This window comes from Dryobates pubescens, chromosome 1, assembly GCF_014839835.1.
Source record: "Dryobates pubescens isolate bDryPub1 chromosome 1, bDryPub1.pri, whole genome shotgun sequence".
Classification (NCBI taxonomy): domain Eukaryota; kingdom Metazoa; phylum Chordata; class Aves; order Piciformes; family Picidae; genus Dryobates; species Dryobates pubescens.
The window spans coordinates 1,894,420-1,910,791 of record NC_071612.1 but is presented as its reverse complement, the minus strand read 5'-3'; the positions used below and the strand labels follow the sequence as shown (position 1 = coordinate 1,910,791).

At 50.9% G+C, this 16,372-nt stretch overlaps 1 protein-coding gene across 1 annotated transcript; it reads left to right on the top strand.

Moving 5' to 3' along the window:
• Positions 1 to 3,506: 3,506 nt before the first annotated feature.
• On the top strand, positions 3,507 to 5,791 carry LRRN1 (leucine rich repeat neuronal 1). Its single transcript, XM_009910552.2, has one exon. It carries the CDS (start codon positions 3,565 to 3,567, stop codon positions 5,713 to 5,715), a length of 2,151 nt encoding a protein of 716 aa, XP_009908854.2. The 5' UTR covers positions 3,507 to 3,564; the 3' UTR covers positions 5,716 to 5,791.
• The last annotated feature ends 10,581 nt before the right edge of the window (positions 5,792 to 16,372 follow it).

Genomic DNA, 16,372 nt, shown 5'->3' with positions numbered 1-16,372 from the left:
GCAGCAGTTAGGCTCCAGAACTGAAAACATTGCTGTGGAGAGCTGTGTTGGTGCTGCAGAACAGCTTGGGGCTCACAGCAAGTGCCAAATAAATTGCTTGTCTTAGCCCCAGGTAATTTTCTCTGTGTTTCTGATCCCTCCAAGTGTTACCCAGGCACAGCCAGTACAAAGGGCTGCCAACCACCAGCTCTGCTGATGCTCCTTGCAACAAAAAAAGAGATTTTGCAAGAGCTGAATGACCTCACTGGGGAGAGAGAAGATTTTTCTGTGCCAGCATTGTTATTGCAGAACAGACACCCAAATAACCATGCTAAAGCCATCTTGATTCTTTCTTCTGCACTAGTGACCATTAATGCAGTTGCTGAGGAAGGGACACCACCTTCACAGAATGCCAGCCTGGTGGGCTTGGAAGGGACCTCTAAGGATCATCCAGTAACAACCTTCCTGCTAAAGGAGGTGCACCCATGGCAGCTTGCCCAGGATCACAATGCCCAGGCACTTCAGAAAACACATTTCAGTGCAGAGAAGGGCAGCAAGGCTGGGGAAGGGTCTGGAGAGCAGGGCTGGGGAGGAGCAGCTGAGGGAGCTGGGGGTGTTCAGTCTGCAGAGGAGGAGGCTGAGGGCAGACCTCATTGCCCTCTGCAGCTCCCTGAGAGGAGGTCATCTAGCACAAAACATTGAATCATAAAATTGATTTGGTTGGGAAAGACCTCTAAGACCACTGAGTTCCACCTTCAACCCAGCACCACCATGGCCATTAAATAATGTCCTGATGCCATGTCCAGGCATCACTTGAACACCTCCAGGGATGGTGACACTACCACCTCCCCGGGCAGCCTCTTCCAATACGTGTAAGGTAGGAGGTGTCCCTGACAGCCCATGGCGATGGGGTTGGGACTAGATGATCCTTAAGGTCTCTTCCAACTCAGGCCATTCTATGATGATTCTGTGACTGGCATCACTTAACATTGTGCTATATTATTCTTTGGGACACTACATGTCACAGAGGTGTCTGTGGCCAGTCCTGCCAATGCTGCAAGGACTGGAAAGCTGAGATATCCAGAGGGCTGGCAGCTTCTTCTTACCACCATGAGAGCCAAGATGGTCAATCATAGAGAAATGGCAGAAGAAAAGCAGCTGTTGCTATTTAAGGATTCACAGAATGGTTTCTGTTTGAAGGGACCTTGAAGATCATCCAGTTCCAACTCCCTGCCATGGGCAGAGACACCTTCCACTAGACCAGGCTGCCCAAGCCCACATCCAACCTGGCCTTGAACATCTCCAGAGAGGGGCATCCACAGCCTCCCTGGGCAACCTGTTCCAGTGTCTCTCCACCCTCCCTGGCAAGAATTTCTTCCTCATCTCCAGTCTAAATCTGCCCTCTTGCAGCTCCAGGCCATTGCCCCTGTATCCTTTACTCAGTTGTACCTCACCCTGCAGTGCACTTTTCCACTGATAGCAGCTTTAGCTTCTATCAGCGATGGATGAGGTTTCACAGCACGAGCACAAGCCCATGGCTTGGCTTCTCCCCCCTGCTGTGGCCCCTGGGCTGCCATTCAGAGAAGCAGAGCACTGAAAATGGACTGGGGCATGTGGAGCAGATCAGAATTTACTGGATTGGCATTTAGAGCCTGATCCCAGCTGCCCTGGGCTGGGGCAGATTGCAGACAGTAATGTGCAGGTCATTTCTAAAGAACATTTTCCACTTAGAGCAAATTAAATCCATTTGCTGTAGAAAATAGCCAGAGAGGAGAAAGTGTCAGTAGGAACTTGTAAAACCATACGTCTGCAGTGATCAGAAAGCCACAAGTGCAGCCAATAAAGCCAGCAATGCCTCCTTGCCAAGGAGGAACGATCAATGGAATGAGCAAGGAAGAGGATCTAAATATTCCACAAAGGAAGCTTCAGGTTTGCTGGTTTTTTTTCCCCCACCATCTAGATGTGCTCCAATGTATTTGAAAGGAGGCTTTGAAATGTCTTCTCAGGCAGTTTCTTTTTTAAGCTATTACAGGAATGGTACAAGTGCAACAGAGCTAAAGCACTGCTGAAGCATCAGCAGGGCCCACGGCTTTCAGGGCAGGACTCCTTTATCTTCGTCTGCTTAGACAGAAGTCACTGCGCCAAGGCTGTGAAGCTGGACCAGAGACATCTCACATTGTTTTGGTGGGGAAAGACCTCCAAGATCATCGAGTCCAACACTCAACCCAACACCACCAGGGCCATTAAACCCTGCCCCAAAGTGCCAGCAGCACTCCCAGGTCCTTCTCTGCAGAGATGCTTTCAGCAGGTCACCTCTCACCTGTCCTGCTGCAGGAGGTTGTTCCTCCCCAGGTGCAGGACCCTACACTTGCCCTTGTTGAACCTCACAAGGTTCCCCTCCACCCAACTCTCCAGCCTGTCCAGGGCTTTTCAATGAAGTGAGAAGGAGGAAGGTTTTCCTAGGAGCTCAGCTTGTCCTCGGGTTTGTGTTTCAAGAGCGATGAGTCAGCAGGTTTGGGAGGGACACTGGACAGCGCTGGGCTCATCCGAGCTCACCGCTGCACGAACAGCTCCAGGCTGAGGAGACCCAACTGGTGTAGCTACAGAGCAGTTTGGAAGGGTGGTAAGCAATTCCCAGGGGGTGCAGAGTCCTGTGCAAACAGCTGGAATAAGGACAGGAGGTTCAGTTAATCAAATTTACTGCCATTGTTTGGTGCTTAGCTGGATTAAATCTAAGCTGTTATCTGGAACCGATTTGATTAGCTCGGATCAAGTTTGGCAAAGTTCAGCTGCTTTGAGCTTGAAGTTTATAAAGCCTGAATTCCCCACACCTGGAATCTCAACCTTGGGGCCAGCTCTGGCACCCAGGCTCCCGTGAGGATTATACTGAACCTTCCTTTGAGAGCCAGCTGCCAGGGTGTCCTCCCCCTCGTGCCTTTCTCAAGCCATTCAAACAAGAGTTAACAAAAATAGAAGAGGAAACCTTCTGCTTGCTAAGGAAACTAAAAGGTTTGGCTTTTCACTAGGACTAAAAGAATCACAGAAAGCCAGGTTGGAAGGGACCCCAAGGACCATCTGGTCCAACCTTTCTAGGTGATGGTGTAGTTGAAATGAGCTGGCCCGGCACCCTGTCGAGCTGGGCCACAAAGGTTTTCCTCGCACTAAGCTTTGAGCTTCCTGATGCAAATCCCAAGCAGGAGAGAGCTCCAAACCTTCCACAACCGAACTCCACCAGATCAGGATTCTCTAAGAGAGCTGAATGGTAAAATAATGATTGGGTTCAGATATTTTTCTCCAAAAGATGAGAAATGCAACAGAACATGAGCAGTCTAGGAGACGATCTTAACCTGCCCCCTCTTCTGTTTCCAGGAACATCGCCAGACACCGACTTGCAGAAGACTGCGCCACACAGAGGAGCAGCTGAGAGCCTCCAGAGCTGCCCTTGTCTTCTCTAAGCTCAGAAACCCAGCTTGCACCTTCTGGATGTCCAAGCCTTCCACCCTAACCTTCAAGCTTTACACTTTCTGCCTGACAGCAGCCTGCCCTCTGGGTCTGCCGCTGCGCTAAGGGGCTGGAGCCGGCAGCATGGCGAAGGCTGGAGTCGTTCTAACCGTCTGCCAGTTGGTGCTAGAATTGTTAATGAATTCATTAACTGAGTCTTCCATGCAGAGTAACGAGTGCCCCCAGCTTTGTGTGTGCGAAATCAGGCCCTGGTTCACACCTCAGTCAACGTACAGGGAAGCCACAACGGTTGACTGCAACGACCTCCGGCTCACGAAAATCCCCAGCAACCTCTCCAGCGACACCCAAGTCCTTCTGCTCCAAAGCAACAACATTGCAAAGACCACAGATGAGCTCCAGCAGCTCTTCAACTTAACAGAGCTGGACTTCTCCCAGAACAACTTCACGAGCATCAAAGACGTGGGGCTCTCCAACCTCACTCAGCTCACCACTTTGCACCTGGAGGAGAACCAGATCACGGAGATGACCGACTACTGCCTGCAAGACCTCTGCAACCTTCAGGAGCTCTACATCAACCACAACCAGATCAGCAGCATCTCTGCCAACGCCTTCTCGGGCCTGAAGAACCTTCTGAGGTTACACCTCAACTCCAACAAATTAAAGGTGATCGACAGCCGTTGGTTTGATTCCACTCCTAACTTGGAGATTCTCATGATCGGAGAGAATCCGGTGATTGGCATACTGGATATGAATTTCAAACCCCTCTCCAACTTGAGGAGTCTGGTTTTGGCAGGTATGTATCTCACAGACATCCCTGGCAACGCCTTGGTAGGCTTGGATAGCCTGGAGAGTCTTTCCTTCTACGACAACAAGCTGGTAAAAGTTCCTCAGCTGGCGCTGGAGAAAGTTCCCAATTTAAAGTTCCTGGACCTCAACAAAAACCCCATTCACAAAATCCAAGAAGGTGACTTCAGGAACATGCTGAGGTTGAAAGAGCTTGGGATCAACAACATGGGAGAGCTGGTTTCTGTGGACAGGTATGCCCTGGACAACCTGCCGGAGCTCACCAAGCTGGAAGCCACCAACAACCCCAAGCTGTCTTACATCCACCGCCTGGCGTTCCGCAACGTTCCCGCCCTGGAGAGCTTGATGCTCAACAACAATGCCTTGAACGCTGTCTACCAGAAGACAGTGGAATCCCTCCCCAACCTGCGGGAGATCAGCATCCACAGCAACCCGCTCAGGTGCGACTGCGTCATCCACTGGGTCAACTCCAACAAAACCAACATCCGCTTCATGGAGCCTCTCTCCATGTTCTGCGCCATGCCCCCGGAGTACAGAGGGCAGCAGGTGAAGGAAGTGCTAATCCAGGACTCAAACGAGCAATGTCTTCCAATGATCTCTCACGAGACCTTTCCTAATCACTTGAACTTGGACATCGGCATGACGGTGCTGTTGGACTGCCGGGCCATGGCGGAGCCCGAGCCAGAAATTTATTGGGTCACCCCTCTAGGCAATAAAGTGACTGTTGAAAGCCTCTCTGACAAATACAAGCTCAGCAGCGAAGGCACCTTGGAAATCTCCAACATCCAGGTGGAAGACTCTGGGAGGTACACTTGTGTGGCTCAAAACGTAGAAGGGGCCGACACGAGGGTGGCCACCATCCGGGTGAACGGGACGCTCCTGGACGGCAGCCAGGTTCTCAAGATCTACGTCAAGCAGGCCGAGTCCCACTCCATCCTGGTCTCCTGGAAGGTGAACTCCAACGTCATGACTTCCAACCTGAAATGGTCCTCGGCCACCATGAAGATCGACAACCCCCACATCACCTACACCGCCAGGGTCCCCGTGGACGTGCACGAGTACAACCTCACGCACCTGCAGCCGGCCACGGACTACGAGGTGTGCCTCACCGTCTCCAACATCCACCAGCAGACGCAGAGGTCCTGCGTCAACGTCACCACGAAGAACGCGGCCTTCGCCCTCGACATCTCCGACCAGGAGACCAGCACCGCCCTGGCGGCGGTCATGGGATCCATGTTCGCCGTCATCAGCCTGGCCTCCGTCTCCGTTTACATCGCCAAAAGGTTCAAGAGGAAAAACTACCACCACTCCCTGAAGAAATATATGCAAAAGACCTCTTCCATCCCGCTCAACGAGCTCTACCCACCCCTCATCAACCTCTGGGAAGGCGACAGCGAGAAAGACAAGGACGGTTCCGCGGAGACCAAGCCCACCCAAGTCGACACATCCAGAAGCTATTACATGTGGTAACTCAGAGGATAATTTTTTTGCTTCTGGTAGTAAGGAGCACAAAGACTTTTTTTTTGCTTTATTCTGCAAAAAAAAAACCCCAAACCCCAAAGCAAAACCAAACCCACCCCGACCCCGAGGAGTCCAAGACTTTTGTATTCTTGCCTTTGCTAGGCGGTGGCAGAGCGGCCAGGCCAGGTGGATATGTCAGGAGTTTTTTAGTACAGCGTATCGCGACCGGTCGACACAAATGGCAGCTTCACCCAGCTTCCACCTCTTCGTTTCTTTGCATTTGGGTTCTTCTTTTTTAATGTCTTTTCCTTTTTGTACATTTTGTTACCACGCCGCGCTCCCCGCTGGTCCGACCGCACGGCCGAAGCGAGCCGAGGAGACGCCGCGCGCGCCTCGGCAGCCGGCAGCGGCGCAGCCCTCCCCTTCCTCCGAAGCCATCCGTGCGGCGCGGCACACGGCTGGGAGGCTGCGCTGAGCTAGGTGTGTAAGGCTGGGCTGAGGACTTGGGAGGCTGAGAGAAGACCTGGAAGGATGTTAGCTGACTGTACTGTAATGTTGTATCAACTGATCTGGAAGGGTTCTGACTCGGAACGTTGAGTTTTCTTTGCTTGTCGTAGTAGCTGAGAAGGTCTTTAGGCAAAGCTAACAGGCAATAGGAAAATGTGCATCTGATTGGGGTTTTTTTAATGTAACAGACTAAATGTTAATTGTTCTTCTTTTTCCTTCTCTTTAGTAGGCACTTTTGAAGACTAGTAGAGTTTTGTTGTGTTGCAATCACCCACACGTGGTGTTTAGTGGAGGCAGAGCTAGAATCAATTTAGTTTCCTTCTGATCTCTTTTCTTTTCTTTTCTTTTCTTTTCTTTTCTTTTCTTTTCTTTTCTTTTCTTTTTTCTTTTTTTCCCTTTCCTTTCCTTTCCTTTCCTTTCCTTTCCTTTCCTTTCCTTTCCTTTCCTTTCCTTTCCTTTCCTTTCCTTTCCTTTCCTTTCCTTTCCTCTCCTTTCCTCTCCTTTCCTCTCCTTTCCTTCTCCTTTCCTTCTCCTTTCCTTCTCCTTTCCTTCTCCTTTCCTTCCCTTCCCCTTCCCTTCCCTTCCCCTTTCCCTTCCCTTCCCTTCCCCTTTCCCTCCCCTTCCCCTTCCCCTCCCCTTCCCCTCCCCTTCCCCTTCCCCTTTCCCTTCCCCTTTCCCTCCCCTTCCCCTTCCCCTTCCCCTTCCCCTTCCCCTTCCCCTTCCCCTTCCCCTTCCCCTTCCCCTTCCCCTTCCCCTTCCCCTTCCCCTTCCCCTTCCCCTTCCCCTTCCCCTTCCCCTTCCCCTTCCCCTTCCCCTTCCCCCTAGAAGTCACCACACTCTGTTGGGTTTAGGTGTCACTGGTTTGACTGGTGACCATGTTTTGACACACAAATATATCCAACATGTTCTATAAAACCATTGTGGGTTTTATTTTTTCCTTTCCCTTGCTGGAATTGAGTTTGAACAAAGCTCTAATGAATTCTATTTTTTGTTTTGATGTATTGATTCCAATAGCAGATCTCGAGCAAAATATCAATCAGAGAACTGTACTGGTGTGGGGTTTTGGACTGTGAGATGTGCAGGATCAAAGCTGTTTGGCACAAAAGAAGGCAGCAAACCCAATTCAGCCAGCGTGCAGCAAACCATTTTCCTTTCTGTGTGCTTTTCTGTTTGTATTCTGAGCTGAGCTGCTAGATGAAGCTGACATTTAGCTGTCATTTACCATCAGTCAGGACACACAGATAGACAAGGAACAACCAAACCAACTCAGTGCTACCAAACTGAAATAAACCAGTTGAATCTTGGCATACACCTAAACAAAGTGAATTGGATTCGTGTTCCTTCCCAAGCAGAAATCCAGAGAGCTGCAACTGACAAGGAGTGAAATGTTTGGGTCCAAGACTGAACTGTCATTTTTACTTTTGTTTTTAAACAGGCTTAAAATGAACCAATACTTGAAGAATTCTCTTGAATGACTCTGGTGAAAGTGCAAAGCCCCCTCCTGGAGCGGTGGTGTTGGCCTGTGTGCACTGGGTCTGATCTAAGCACAGCCTTTCCAGCTGAGCCTACAGAAGCTCTCTACCTTGTCCTTTCTGAACCCAGGGAAGCTGTGCACAGGGACTGCACAGGAGGGACAGCAGGATGGGCTTCTGGAGAGCTATGTGGTTACATTCCATGGAGAATCATACAATCATTAAGGTTGGAAAAGACCTTTAAGGTCATCGTGTCCAACCTTCCAACTAACACCGTGGTCATTAAACTATGTCCCTAAGTGCCATGGCCACAGGTTCCTTGAACACTCCAGGGCTGGGGAATCCACCACCTCCCTGGGCAGCCTGTGCCAGCCCCTGACCATTCTAGAAGGAAAGAAACTATTCCTAATATCCAAGTCATTGTTCCAACCTCAGCCTCCTCTGGCAAGATCTCTTTAGAAGTGAAGATTCACTCTGCTTTTGCTAGAGAAAAGGACACTGAGGACAAGGCTGACAGCAAAATGATGGCTTCCCACTTGCATGACATCATAACATTGTCTTTAGAAAATAATTAACTGCACAGGTGTCAGATGGTGCAGAGCAAGGCCTCTTCTCCAACATCTCCTCAGCTTCCTGCAGCACTTGTACAGCTACAGCATCAATACTCAGTAAGACACACAGCCCACGGTGCTCGACCTGAGCCCATCAAACACATAGCTTTGGGTGCAAGGTGTTGGTTCAGCAGTCACCATAAGCTAACCCAAGCATGGGGCTGCCCTCCCAAACAGCCATCCTGCTCTTCCTCCTCCCTGTCCCCACCTCCCATCCTTGCTTACAAACAGCTCTGAGATCTGTTTGCCTTCTGAGATGCAACCAGTCTCTGTTGCTGAAGACAGAGCACACAGAGAATTTGTTCTGTATGTGTGTGTGGCCAGGTTTCTTTTCTCTTGGACAGCACCTCAAGGTGCTGAAGGTGCCTCTAGTACCTGGAGGGGGCTACAAGAAAGCTGGGGAGGGACTTTTGACAAGAGCTGGGATTGACAGGATGAGGGGCAATGGCTTGGAGCTGCAAGAGGGCAGATTGGAACTGGAGATGAGGAAGAAACTCTTGACAGTGAGGGTGGGGAGAGACTGGCACAGGTTGCCCAGGGAGGCTGTGGCTGCTTCCTCCCTGGAGGTGTTCAAGGCCAGGCTGGATGAGGCCTTGAGCAGCCTGTGCTGGTGGGAGGTGTCCCTGCCGACGGCAGGGGGTTGGAACTGGATGATCTTTAAGGTCCCTTCCAACCCAACCCATTCCATGGTTCTATGACCTTCTGCAGTTTGGGCAGTCTCAGAAACATGGTGACTGACAGAAAGGAAGGTGACAGGGACACATGGCCATGGAGGGGGTCCAAGCAGCACTCTACAGTGTGATCAGCAATGGCCAGCAGCAGCTGGGGGTACAGGAAGGAAAGCAATGCTTAACATGTTCCCTTCCAGTGGGGAAATAAAGGGCTTTTTGCTCCCTGCAGAGCAATTTGGCAGTTTTATGTCATTTGTTACCTTTTTTAGAGCAATGCTGTTGAAGAGCAGCAAGAGAAAATGGCCTTAGGACAGCCAGACCCTTCTCCAGAGTGTGCTGATCTGGAGTACTTAGGGTAGCTGAAGTTGCAGGGACACTGGGAGAGAGAGGGGTGAAGGCTGCTGAGCAGCAGGGAGCACCCACTTAACATAGGATATTGGGCAGACACAGACACCAGGGATAAATATTTTCAACCCTCTCATCTGAACCCTTGGAACTCTGTGCAGAGCCCCTGGAAAGCTGCAAATTTGCTAATAAAAGGCACCCAAAAAAAAAGGAGAGTGAGTAAGAGTTTAATGACTTGTGGCACATAATCTTAGCAAATAACCCTCAACCTTGAGCCAGCACTTCTGTGCTTGCAGTTTATTGGGAGCAGAAAGCCAAAACCCTCTTGCCTAATTGCCTTCAAAATGTGTTTGCATCTGCAAGTCACCAAGAGCAGCAGGAGCACAGCCCCAGTGTGCTCAGAACCAAGAGCCTGAGGCTGGCCACTTGAAATCCACTCTGGGGACCAACAGAAATAAAGCCTAACCCCAGAATTGTTCTCTCTCATTTGGCTAGGAGTTTAGGAAGGCTGTGGAAGAGCAGATCTTTCATGCCCAACTACACTTCTGCACTCTTACTTCCCCTTGGTTGCCCAATAATAAAGTATTTTCAGTCCCCTGAAGAGTGAATAGCTCACCCCAGTGTGCTGTGCAGCACTCCAGCTCAACCCACTCCTCATCTCCTCACATAAACCATCACCTCCTGTTGGATCCAGAGGGGATATTTTCACCCAGCAACCAAGACTCATGCTGGATGTGGTCTTGGGATGAAGAGCACAAATAAACTGATCCTTTCCTGGGGCTGTGATGTGCCCTCCAGCCCTGCCTGGTGAATATGTGCTGTTAGTGACTAAAATGTTAGGACAAGGCAAGAGTTTGGGCCACTGGTTTGATAAATGGGTTAGACTGGGAAGAGCTCAGCAAACCTGTGAGCCAGTGAGAAGGGCAAGTGCTTGCCCTGTTGCCACTGACAAGCTGGGACCTGAGTGATGAAAGGAGCATCTTCTTCTCTTCAAACCAGGCAACTCCTTTTGCTTTGTGCTGGCAGCTCTGAGAATAAGACTGAGGGCAATGAAATTCCTGATATTAAGTGGGATAAGCATCTGGGGGCTACATTTCCAACATCTCCATCCCACCAGCACAGATCTCCTGGGGCACATCTCCAATCACCTCACCATCCTGCAAAGCACCGAGATGGACACCTGGACAATGGGCAAGTCACAATGGAAGAGTGGACAAGCACACAGGACTGGTGGTGGAGGAGCTGGCACAACCCACCCAACACCCTAGGAGTAGCTGTTTGCCACACTGTGCTCCTGCTCCACCACCCACCAGCAAAGGGAACGCCATGAACTGCTGCTGCCACTGGAGTCTGCCTTCTGGGGCTCACCGCGCCAGGTGGACGTGCTAGCAGCGAACTTCTTCCTTCAGGAAAAGCCAGAGTGCCTGAGCTGGAGATGTCAAAGGCTGTCACACATCCACACAGCCCTCATGAACACAAGGAGCCCCCCAGACCATTTCTTTGCAGCACCATACCCAAGGGAATGGTTTGTGGTTTTAATCTCCTGTTCTGCTCTTTCCAGCCACAGAAGTTTTTCCATTCAAGAACTGTTACCCACCTCTCTTGGATGGTCACTCTGTAATCAGCCTCTCCTTGCTCTCATCCTGCCTCACACCCTTTAAGGACACATCCTTCACAGCCCTGGTCACCACTGGTCTTGTAGGATCACACTAAAGACTTTCAAATTGTATTGAACTTCACCTCTCCCCATTTTCTCCACCAACCTTCTTCCCTTCACCCAAATCTTACCCTGTTTGATTTTCCAGCCTCTTCCCATTTCCAGCCTCTTCCCATTTCCCTTTGGAGACCTCAGTTGGTGTTGGCTGTCCAGAAGAGTCAGCTCCAGGATGGGATTCCAGCAGGCAGCCCATCCTCACTCCCCTGCCACCTCCCTCCCCAGTCACTGCTAATGCAGACAAGTTTTTCCACTCAGCAGCCCCCTCCCCTGTCTCTCTGCTCCACTCCTCCACTCCTGAGCACATTCTGACCCCCTCTTATTTTTGCTACTGGTATGGAAGCCACAGAAGTTTTCCTATTTTCCTTTCTACTAAGGTGGTTTACCATCAACTTTGTACTGTTGTGTATTTATGTCAAGTAGACCAAAGGAATGCTGATTGGTAATAAAAGCCTCAGAACAAGAGGGTTTGAAAGAGCTCAAAATAAATACTTTGGCAAAGCTGGGAGTGATCATTAAGTCACATTTCCAAAAGCAGCTACATGACTTCAGAGCTTGCACCTCCTCACCTTCAGTGGTACCTTAGGAGCAAAACCAGGTCAATGAGACTTTCCTCAAGTGCATCTGGGAGCCTCAACCTTCTGAGCAGCCTTCAACTTCTGAGCAGCTCTGAAACACTTTCTGTGGACTTTTCTAGCCAGGGATCTTTATTTCTCTTGTCAGAAGGCACTTGCCACCAGCCTTCTGAGCCCAGTCGTGGGGCTGAGGGGCTGGCATTTCAGAGAATCAATAAGGTTGGCAAAGACCTCAGAGATCACCTAATACCCAACACCTCCTGACAACTAAACCATGGCTCCAAGTGCCACATCCAAGCCTTTTTTTAACACCTCCAGGGACAGGGACTCCACCACCTCCCTGGGCAGCACATCCCAATGGCCAATTACTCTTTCTATGAAGAACTTTCTCCTCACCTCCAGCCTAAACCTCCCCTGGCACAGCTTGAGACTGTGTCCTCTTGATCTGGTGCTGGTTGCCATGGGAGAAGAGACCAACCCCCACCTGGCTCCAACCTCCCTTCAGGGAGTTGTAGAGAGCAAGAAGGTCTCCCCTGAGCCTCCTCTTCTGCAGGCTAAGCAACCCCAGCTCCCTCAGCCTCTCCTCACAGGGCTGTGCTCCAGACCCCTCCCCAGCCTCGCTGCCCTTCTCTGGACACTTTCAAGTGTCTCAATGTCCTTTTAATTCCTGTCATCCTCAGTGAAGTTTCTGATTTGCAGGGACCTAAAGAAGGTCTGCAGCTATAAAAACTGCAGCTCCAGGTGGCTGCTCCCAGCTGGAGTAAAACTTCTTGGCAGGTTTTTGTTTTAAACAGCAGCTTGTCCTACTGCAGCTCATTCTGCTGGACTTGATTCCAGGCAGGAATTAATGTATCAGAACAGGGTAGGGAACGAAGCTCACTGGAGTATTGACTGCTTTCTGCTCTGAACAAGATCATTTCATGTGAACAAGCCCAAAGAGTCTGCAGCGTGTCTAAGGACTGTGTGCAACCTAATAATGCAGGTCACTTACAAAGCCATTGCTCTGCAACATGAGCAAGGGAAAGTGCTCCTAAGTAATTTTTCTGGTTTCAGGTATGAAATTACCCTTTCAGCCTTCAGATCCCATCTGAAGAGGTCTCTAGAAGAATAATAAAAAAAGAGAGAGAGAGATCCTACATCCTCTGCTCAATTAGATGTTTGTCTTCCACTGCAAATCAGAGCACAGCCAGAGAATACAGATCACAGCCAGCTGCTGCAGCCTGCAGTGGGCACACTCAGCAGGACCGGGAGGAAGTAAGCCCAGGCCACATCTCCGGGGTTTGGCTGCTCACACTGCACTCACACCGCTGCCATGCCACGCACCATGCACCTCTGCAGCTCACAGCCCATCCCCAGGGACAGATTCTGGATCTCTGTCACCCTGGTGCTAAAAGATCAAGCAGTTGGCAGCTGTTTCTGCCCCAAAGTACAGCAGTTTTCGTTTGGGTGCCTCCTGGAGCCCCCTGCTGTGCCCAGATGCCAAATACGCTGGGAGCTGCTGCAAGTCACAGCGGCTGTGATGTAGGCAGCCACCCAAAGCAGTGACCCCACTGAGCATTCCCATGGGAGGGAAGAGACCCTGCTCCTAGCAGAGCAACACCACCATCCCCAGCCTCTGCCTTTGTGCCACCAGAACAGCAGCACTACCCCAGCTCCTCACACTTGGATCAGGGGCACATGGATCCAGCCAGCCAGTCCCCTGGGAACAGGGCTGGATGCAGCTCTAGCAGCACAGGCTGCCCAGCATCTCTCTCCACACACAGCATGATGTTGAGTGGTGGCAGTGGGGGCTCTGGTCATGTATGTCCTTGCTGAGGCACCCCCTTGGTCATCCTAAACTTGGCTGTACCTGCTGCATGCATCCATGCATTGGCACAGACCCTAGGTGACATCTCCCAGAGGACAAGCGCTGCCTCCCCACACTGGTGAGCTCCAGCTGACTTCAGGAGTCAAGTGCTGAGTATTTTATGCTCTCCCTGCTGCTCCACAGAGCTCCCCAGTGCCTCATTTGCAGCAAACCATCCCTTGGGGGATGGTGCTCTTCAGTGTATGCTATGAAACACTCTGCAAACATGCAACTGAGCCCAGCTTCCAAATATTCCTGCAGGACCAGGAGCACTATGTAAGCAGATTAAGGCCAGGAGGTTTGGGTGCCCAATTTCACCTCTCTGGACCCTGAGGCTGTTTTAACTTCAAATGCAGCTGCTGTGACACCCCTGTGCAGCCACTGAGAGAGAGTATCCTCTATTTCATGTTGTTCAGCAGGTGTTCCTGACTTGCCTCACATCCCAGAGGAGCTTTGTTGGTGGGAGGCCAGGATCCACTTCTGGTGAGCAGCCTCCACCTGCCTGAAGCTCCACAAGAACCTTGGCCTGCACTGCCCAGCCTCACTCCCTGTTCACCTTTCAGCTTGGAGACCCAAAGCAGAGGCCAAGCTGACCTAAGCAGCCTCCTTTGGCCACTCAGACTTGATTCATACCCTGAGCAGGTCTGATGGGAACTAACCCACCAGACAAAGCTGTGGTGCAAGGGATGACCAGGTAAGCACATGGTGGAGAAAAGATGCTCCACAGACTGGCACAAGCATTTCCTTCTAGTGTGTGGTGGGTTGAAATTACCCCCCCCAGACTGAAACTACCCTCAAACTGTAACACAGGGCAACTCTACAGTCTCTTATTTGGTTTGAGCCCTGTGTCCTCCGTGGTTTCTATGTGTACATGAATTCAGAGTTCACCCTGGAGAAGCTCACTGCACCTTCCTTGCACAGAATCACCAAATGCTCCCAGTTTCCAGCAGGAAGATGTCTCTAGAAGAAATCTTCCTCAGTCTCTGGAAAGCTCCTCTAGCTGATCCCAGCAGGTTTGCTAAGGGAACAAATGAACTTGTGTTCAGGGAGCTGGTCCTAAATCAAAGCAGCACCTACAGCAACACCTGGGTACATCACAGCCACTGGTGACACACAGCTGGGTTAGGAAGTGCTTTAGAAAGCCCCTTGGGATTTATGAGGACAGCTCTGTGTGTGGAGCCATGAATCCACTCTGAGGGAAACAAGTAGAAAATAAAGAATGTACTCAAGTGGTGCCAGAGATGTCTGCAATCACTGTCAGGAAAAGCCAACAGCAAGTGGTGGCAGAGCTCTACCTCCACTCTGTCTTACCTGTTTCTGTCCTCTCAGGATGGGTTAGGTACAGCCAGCAGATCCTCAGCAATCTCACTGCTTCTCTCTCCTTTGCTGAAACAGAACCATGTGGTTGGTTGGCCATGGCTTTGTAGAGAAAGGCATTAATAAACTGATTCCTGACAAGATCATCTCACTGGTCTGACTCCTATCAGCAGTTTAGCCAACTTGGAATCACAGAAGTGGCTGGGTTGGGTAAGCCCTCTAAGATCATCCACTCCAACCCTCGACCCAACACCACCATGGCCATCAAACCACGGCCCCAGGCACCACCTTTCTTGCACACCTCCAGGGCTGGGGACTCCACCACCTCCTTGGGCAGCCTGTGCCAATCCCTGAGCACTCTTGTAGCAAAGACTCCTCTCCAACCTCACCCTCCCCTGGCACAACTTCAGGCCATTCCCTCTCAAACTTCTGCCAGTTGCTGTAGGGAAGAGTTGAACCTCAGCGCTGTGTTCCAGGAGGCAGAGATGTGGTGCTGAGGGACACGGCTCAGCACCAGAGCTGGTGGAGCCAGAGAATGGTTGGGCTTGATGACCTTGAGGGGCTTTTGCAACCAGAATGCTTCTCTGATTCTGTGATTCCCTCTGGAATCTCTATGACCTGGAGCCTAAACCACAGCCTAACAACACAGTGCTGCTCAAAGGCCAGCGGAGGGGTGGGGAGTGGCTGTGTGAGCATCTGCACAGCCTCCTACTTGTCCAGCCCCTGAACAAGCGAAGCCTGGCAGGGCACACAGCTGTTCCTCCCCCACTGCTGAAGCAAGGAGCAGAAACACCAGACACAGCAACTTTTGGAGACTGACCTGAATGTCTCTTGGAGAACAATTAGAGCAAGGTGCAGATGTTTAAGTGCGTGGCTGAACAGCACTTCCAATGAGCTTCCTCAACGGCAGGAGCTATTTAAGGCTGTTTGCCAGTCCCCTAACAGCAGATTAGAATTGCTTTTGTGGAAAATGATGTCGTTAGCAGTTATTGTTCTGCTCCCTATCCTCCCCCAGTGTGAAGTTTTGCTGTCACACCCCACGGGGGACTCATGGCTGGGAAGTGGTTTTCAGCTTCTTGCACGGCAGGCCCGAAGCCGAGAGCGGCACTGACTGTTCAGGGGTATCAAGCACAATGCACTGATCAGGGAAGGCAGGGAGAGTTATGCTGCAGCTTCACTCACGTTCTAATGGAGTCTGGACACCTCATTTCCTTTGGAACAACCTGAAAACCCCATCTGGGAAGAGTCTGCAGTCAGCTGGCTTCCCCCTGTGATCCATTCTCCTTCAGGCAGTTGTATGAATGGAGCTCACAGGACATCTCAGAGCCTTATCTTCTTCCAGTCACTAAGCACTGCTCTGCTGTTAGAGCTAACAGCTCCTTTCCACAGCCTTCTTCAGCTGCCTGTAAGGATTTATGTGGGAGAACAGCTCCTAGCCAGAGAGCAGGGGACAGACAGCCGAGCCATGGGCATGTGCACATTGCCTCTCCCTGACCCCTGCCTGCTCTCCTCCTGCTGCTTCTTGCTCACCCTTCCCAAAAGCCAACAAAACTTCAGTTGTTTTATTTTGCCCAGGATCAGATTAGGAAGAAATCCTCTACAGTGAGG